This window comes from Priapulus caudatus, unplaced genomic scaffold (assembly GCF_000485595.1).
Source record: "Priapulus caudatus unplaced genomic scaffold, Priapulus_caudatus-5.0.1 Scaffold1301, whole genome shotgun sequence".
NCBI lineage: Eukaryota > Metazoa > Priapulida > Priapulimorpha > Priapulimorphida > Priapulidae > Priapulus > Priapulus caudatus.
The window spans coordinates 39637-47539 of NW_014578362.1; the positions used below are offsets into that span (position 1 = coordinate 39637).

At 36.9% G+C, this 7903-nt stretch overlaps 1 protein-coding gene across 1 annotated transcript in view; it reads right to left on the reverse strand.

Moving 5' to 3' along the window:
- Positions 1 to 910: 910 nt before the first annotated feature.
- LOC106816158 (putative ATP-dependent RNA helicase DHX57) overlaps positions 911 to 7903 on the reverse strand; it is a 16604-nt gene continuing 9611 nt past the window's right edge. The window contains 6 exon segments of the mRNA XM_014820716.1: positions 911 to 1647; positions 2336 to 2479; positions 2702 to 2791; positions 3032 to 3093; positions 3372 to 3486; positions 3717 to 3854. Of these exon segments, the coding sequence (XP_014676202.1) occupies positions 1504 to 1647; positions 2336 to 2479; positions 2702 to 2791; positions 3032 to 3093; positions 3372 to 3486; positions 3717 to 3854 (693 nt within the window). The 3' untranslated portion in view covers positions 911 to 1503.

Genomic DNA, 7903 nt, shown 5'->3' on the forward strand with positions numbered 1-7903 from the left:
CTGAGCCTTTGTTCCGCAAACTGCGAAACCTGAAGGACAAACTTCAAAGGTACGAGACTCACAAATCTCATTGAGACATGAGCAGACCCGTCAGTGCTCATTTTACACGCGACAACCACACCGCAGCGGATTTTCAGTGCAGGGGCCTTGAAAAAAATAAATTTTCTCGGACCCACCCGAACATCCACGCACGATCCGCAACAGAAAGAAAAGAGAAGCCTATTGGATCCACAATCTAAACACCATCCAACCATACGGACTCAACCTACGGGTCGAAATACCGGGATGGATAGAAGACTATCACAGTAACCCTGCCAACATGGAATCAACGTGAGGCTATCCCTAGCCAGACGACCCCAGGGTAGCGAGCATTTCGATTCACTTTTTAAACACACTATAATAACATATATATATATATATAATCAGGTATAGTATAAATTTGTTCATGATATTACTGCGTAATTTATGTGTATGCATTCTATCTCATCCATTACATTCATGTACAAGTTCGTGTACACTAGAGTAAGAGAAAGTAAACAACCCCCGTTTTCCCCTCAAGCAGCACCAGGTACTCTTGCTAACTGTTCCTAATCATACGACAGTGATGGGACTGATATATGATAACAGGAGAGTGATGGACAAAACAACAATGACAATCTCTATAAACCTTTATATCGCAGTCTGCATGCGAAAGAATTTAAGCGCCATGCAGCTTTATAGCTAGGATGTTCAAACATAATACAGCGTTGCTTGGTTATTTACCTGCATAATAATTTTATCTCTCAGAGATTCCAGTGGACAGCTGTCAGCATTCAAATACATAATGCATGTTACTGATACACATGTGACATAACATAGAAATAATTTAACTTAAGTTACTACAATCTTTTTAAACACTTTCAAGAAATTGTGGTTTTTACACTAAGCCAAGTGCATCCTTTATTTACTGTTGATATTCTCCCACTTAATGATAAATAAATAGTAAAACAATCAAGCAATATTTGACCCTAAAGCTTAGCGCAGGACTTGCTATGTAGTCTTAGCATAACAGAAGCAAGTTGATTGCAAGCACCTTTCGCTTATGTCACAACCATGCTAAGTTCTCATTTGAAATAAATGCTTCTCGCTAAGTGTATCTAATCTCTTGAAATACGTCTTAATACCCACTGACCTCTGACAACTTAGCTCCATATTTGGACTGACCATGTATTTTTTGCCACGACTGACAATATATATATATGCACGTCAAATATGAAAATTGTATGTGAAGCAAAGTGAATTGTAGTTGTGATTTCGGTTACTACTGATATTAACTGACAGTATCACAGTGTCACGCAATCACACCTGATTCCAATGACATATAGCCCTTACTTCTTCAAACTGAAATTCGGACTAAAAATTTATGATAAATATCAAACTGCCATCTGTTATTGCAATACAAAATGTGCGCATACAATGCTGGAGCTGCTTTAGTAGGTATAAAGACACGGTGGTGGACGTACATCACTGCGTGCTTATCAGCGTCACTATGGCAGCAATAATGCGGCTGCCGCGACTACACCCATAAAGGTCTAGATGGGGATTGTTGATCTTCTGTGCCATCAGCTCAGCCAGCTCCCGCCTCAGCTCCTTGACAAGCGCTGCTACCTGGAAGAAGAAATCGGCAATGTACGCTTCACATATATGTATACGAAATATAAATAAAAATTACACGCGCATTCTTTGCTTTAATTAAGCTAGTTGATGAAAATTACATTAAATTGTTATGAATGTGGAACTCAAAATTGATGTAACGTACATGCTGGGCATCAGGCTAAATACAGAAATTAATTACAATCCATGCTCACTTGGTATCAATGATGACTTGATAGTATATATTATTAGCAGGTTATATTGATATAATGAACCTCCAATAACCAACCCTCCCCAAGTGAGAAATTCTGTACTTAGTGTGATCCTTTATTCATTGATAGCACATTTGCCTTCGACAATTTTCAGAGAGCATCACGAGTGGCGTAAGCATGATTAATTGCAGCACATCTCTCTTAACGAATGCTAATAGACATCTGACACACAAATTTAATCTGCAAAAGACTGCTCAATGGTATGGACTCTCATGGCCCCACACGTTTCAGCAACATAGGATGTTGGAGAAATAGTAGTCACATAATACTGTGACAAGGTATTGCAAGCCCGACATTAAACTAGTGAACTCCCAACAATCAGAGAATAATATAGAAATGAGGTTACCATGGGAACATTACACGAGAATTGCCCGTATACAGGAAATAATATGTGTGTAAGAAATTATTGTTGGCATTAGCTGGTTCATTACCTGGTGTGAGGCGGATTTAAATCGTATCCACCCGTCATCCAGTGAAACGATGAAGGTTTCCATCTCCATCTCAATGTGTAGCTGACCCCCTCCAAACAGCAGCAGTGGATAGATGCCAACCATGGAGCAATCCCTTATGAAAACCTGTGGAGACAAAAAAAAAGAAGAGAAACCTCGTAAAAATACTACATGCAGCATTCACCCTATTTTCCTTGGTTTTATACACATTTATATACAGTAAAACTATAACATTTTATATGCATTGAACTGATTTCAGTGTCTCGCTTTTCATCAAGGTTTATTTATGGGTTTGCATTCCTCAGAGAAAATAACAGACCCAAGCCCTGCTGAAATGCAGTTATTTACCCTTGAGGTCTTTACTTTTTCATGATATACCAGGTATGGACTCTCATAGTGGCCTACTTGATGGTTCACTGATGAAGGATGAATGAAAACCTACAAACAAATGAGCATGTTGAGAGATATTCTTCTACAACATCTTACGTGCTTTACGTGGCAATTCTATTACAATTGTTCTTTCTGTCACATTAAAAGTGCATAGAACCATTTACAACAAATCAACAACAACAAAACATTAATTTAATACAATGCAATCTATTTCTGTTTTTCGATTATTATCACAAAATATTGCTGTTTCACAAATTAAGATAGTTTATTAAATTAAAAGGCACGTACATAACCATCCTCCTTGGTTTTAAACTTCAGATCGTCGGCTTTTGGCTGTTTAACAACAGCTCCTACAAAACAGTGCATATTTTTCAAACTACAGCTATCTCTTATGTGATTTATATTATCAGGAGCATATTATATTTTAGTATAGACACGTTCATGTAATTACTGATCAGTTGTGTTCTTCACAGGACGAATATTTCCAAATCAAAAATGTATAGCTCCAAATTTATGACAATATGAATATATTAATATTTCAGAAGATAAGAAACACTAATAAATAGGCAAATTGTTTAGAAAGTTGCCACATTGCCACATTGTTATGTTACATTACTATATCACTAACCTGTACTGCTTTGATGATACTTAATCTCAGGTGTGAGAACCTGAACCACGTTTGGGTAGAGGGCAGCACAGATCAATGCTGACACTAACTTTGTGCTTTCTGCATTCATATTCGCCTGCAAGTTCGCACACAATAACAGCAGCTCAGAATTCATGCATATTTAGCAATAGCATTCATTTTAAACTAACAAAATTTGAACAGATTTGTAACGAATTTGAACTGTATTTACACAATTACACCCAGAAGCAAATGTAAGTTTTTTTTAGATGGATTCAGCCAACAATTTTCCGAATTTCCTGATTTTTTCCCAACGATAATTATAATATAGATTGTACTCCTGTTTACCTCTACACCAGTACTTTCAAGTATGCCATCTCTTCCATTCTTTCCGGCTCTCTCGACTTGCCTGGCCTTGAGACCCTCTTTTACAAATCCTATACTAGATAATAGTTCAACAAACTGCCGCTTCATACTTGCAAGCATCTGAAGAAAAAAAACAAAAAAATGAAACAAAGACAGAGGGCACACTTAAGGGGGGGGGGGCATGACCAGGTCACTTTTTTTTTTAGCTGGAATTATCTCAGATACTAAACTAATAGGGCATTAAATAGTTTCTAAACATAAATATTTAGCCAATATACATAACAGAACGAAAAATATACATAACAGAACGACAGTAGATATTTTTTCCTTTTGTTTTTATATTATTCCTCTTAACACCCATGCCATATATGGAGGTAAATAGAACCATGAAACGTGAGAAAGGCTCCAGTAAGTGCTCCAGGCGAATATCAGCATTTAGGCAGGCAGAACAAGAGACAGAAAGCCATAGTAGTTTCTAAGTTTAACTAAGATTATATTAGGGTGGATAGAGAATGTTTATATTATATTATATATATATAACAGGTATAGTATAAATTTGTTCATGATATTACTGCGTATTTAATGTGTATGCATTCTATCTCATCCATTACATTCATGTACAAGTTCGTGTACACTAGAGTAGAGAAAGTAAACAACCCCCGTTTTCCCCTCAAGCAGCACCAGGGTACTCTTGCTAACTGTGTCCTAATCATAACGACAGTGATGGACTAGATATCAATGATAACAGGAGAGTGATGGACAAAACAACAATGACAATCTCTAAAAAACTTTATTCTAGTGCAGTCTGCATGCGGAAGAATTTAAGCGCCATGCAGCTTTATAGCTAGGATGTAAAACATAATACAGCGTTGCTTGGTTTTTACCTGCATAATAATTTTATCTCTCAGAGATTCCAGTGGACAGCTGTCAGAATTCAAATACATATGCATGTTACTATACACATGTGACATAACATAGAAATAATTTAACTTAAGTTACTACAATCTTTTTAAACCACATTCAAGAAATTGTGGTTTTTACACTAAAGCCAAGTGCATCCTTTATTTACTGTTGATATTCTTCCACTTAATGATAAATAAATAGTAAAACATCAAGCAATATTTGACCCTAAAGCTCTAGCGCAGGACTTGCTATGATAGTCTTAGCATAACAGAAGCAAGTTGATTGCAAGCACCTTTCGCTTATGTCACAACCATGCTAAGTTCTCATTGAAATAATGCTTCTCGCTAAGTGTATCTAATCTCTTGAAATACGTCTTAATACCCACTGACCTCGTGACAACTTAGCTCCATATTTTGGACTGACCATGTATTTTTGCCACGACTGACAGTATATATATTATGCACGTCAAATATGAAAATTGTATGTGAAGCAAAGTCAATTGTAGTTGTGATTCGGTTACTACTGATATTAACTGACAAGTATCACAGTGTCACGCAATCACACCTGATTCCAAGTGACATAGCCCTTACTTCTTCAAACTGAAATTCGGACTAAAAATTTATGATAAATATCAAACTGCCATCTGTTATTGCAATACAAAATGTGCGCATACAATGCTGGAGCTCTTTAGTAGGTATAAAGACACGGTGGTGGACGTACATCACTGCGTGTTATCAGCGTCACTATGGCCAGCAATAATGCGGCTGCCCCGACTACACCCATAAAGGTCTAGATGGGATTGTTGATCTTCTGTGGCCATAGCTCAGCCAGCTCCCGCCTTCAGCTCCTTGACAAGCGCTGCTACCTGGAAGAGAAATGCGCAATGTACGCTTCAATATATGTATACGAAATATAAATAAAAATTACACCGCGCATTCTTTGGCTTTTAATTAAGTAGTTGATGAAAATTACATTAAATTGTTATGAATGTGGAACTCAAAATTGATGTAACATACATGCTGGCATCAGGGCTAAATACAGAAATTAATTACAACCATGCTCACTTGGAGATCAATGATGACTTGATAGTATATATTATGAGCAGGTTATATTGATATAATGAACCTCCCATAACCAACCCTCGCAAGTGAGAAATTCTGTAATTAGTGTGATCCCTTATTCATTGATAGCCAATTTGCCTCGACAATTTTCAGAGAGGCATCATGAGTAGCGAAGCATGATTAATTGCAGCACATCTCTCTTAAATTGACTACGTCGCCGAATTTTCCATGGTAAAATTTGTAAAAAAAAATTGCCATTTTTTACATTAAAGTTAGAACTAACGTTACTAAATATATCCTCAAACTCTCACCTGATAAAAATGTTTTTACATTGGTTAATTTTGCAAAAAGCAGACGATTTGGTAATTTCTGTTGGTCTAACAATTCCCCAGTACTGCTCAGATACTGGCCGTCTTGTTTTTTCACCGGCAAATTAGGGCATATAAAGAAGGTATATAAGCATGAAAGAGTAAACAGAAACCACTAATTTGTATTTTCAGACATTTTATTTGTACAAATAACACACAAATATACTACTTGATGGTGCTAGAAATTTCGTGACGTAATCACTTTATATACATATATAAATAAATAAATAAATATATATATATACTCGAATAAGCCCTGAGCTTGCCTTTATAATTTACCTATTTATTGAGTTAATAATATAATTTTCCCCTGATATATTTATCCAGGTTACGGTTGGGTGTATAATGCTGCTTTCTGTGCACACTGCCCTACCTTAATTACAATCCTCAGTCTCTATATACTTGCGCCATTCTCAAAAATTTTACCACCGTAAAAACATCTTGTGGTATATCGTAGTTTCACTGGCGGTGGGTAGCTTGTTAGTTCATATTCTCATTGTTGCAAATGTACGGTCATCAAATCTACAAATAAATATATACACAACATCAGCACGCTATTTGGTGAATGCCTGCTCTGACAACGCCTGAAACCGTAACCTGAAACTTGGCCAGACATAGTAGATGAATTCAGAATATCGGCAGGTATATATGTTAAAGTTAAATCCTTGCCGCGCCTAAGTGGCGGTGCCTATCTCCGTTTCCTTAACCCGAGGCCACGCAGCTGCGTTCACAGTAAATACTACAGCGGGGGGTTAGTCCACTGCTGGTCCACTGGTAGCCACAAGTTCCCATCTCGCTTAACACTACGTGCCGTGTAACTAGTCGGAGAGCCTGGTCGGTTTAGTCCCCTGGTAGCACTGCGAGTTAATTTCCACGCTCTATATCTATTTGCTGAATGCTAAGCAGAGAAGCAGGTATATAAACCAATAAATACACTTATAAATACTTTGATATTGCACATAATATATCTATGTTAGAACTTATAACTTACACTACTTGTCATGACGTGCCTGCTGTCGTAGCCGCGAAATTGGAAAATGACAAACAACGAACTAGGTCACACCGTCTCACAAGTCTCTATCTCTCTCTCTCTCTACCGAGATCTCGCGCGAGAGAAGCTCGTCAGGGCGTGACAAAACCGCTATAAATTTCAGGTAATAAAGTAGGTAATTTAGATACACGCACTTTTAAATTATTTCCACCGAGGGATGGCGCTACCAGGTCATATTTAACTACATACACGACGCGGGTGAAGCTCTAGTTTCAATTAACATAAAAATAATAGCATAAACAATAAATGAGATAATTGAATCTATTCTGGAATCAATAGCGGTTTTGTAAATTCATACTGTTACACAGGAGCCGGACTTGGGGGAAGACGGGCAGCCAGACGGGGGACACTGCACAGCCAAAGAATGAGGGAGGAAATCACAGTGGTACGATGACAAGCAACTAACAGGAGTACAATAGCCTGAAACATAATAATGAATTAGTTATAATTATTATAATAAATAATTATTAGCATTAACATAATTGGTTTGTTTATTCATGATATAAGAACACGATAACAGTACTCATAATAACTTACCACGAACATATTTATACTATAATATTTATAATATACCATATATAATAACATATATAGGGACATGTATGAAGAAGAGGCCTGGACAGCCTCTACGGGACACAGCTCGACTGTGCTACCCCACGGGGATTTAGCTTGGTTTGTGGTTGCCATTATAATTGTTTATAAAAAACAAAAAAAATTCTTGTAAAAAAAGTTTTGTTAAGAAATTGCTACACTCAGTGTAGCAATTTCTTAACAAAACTTTTTTTA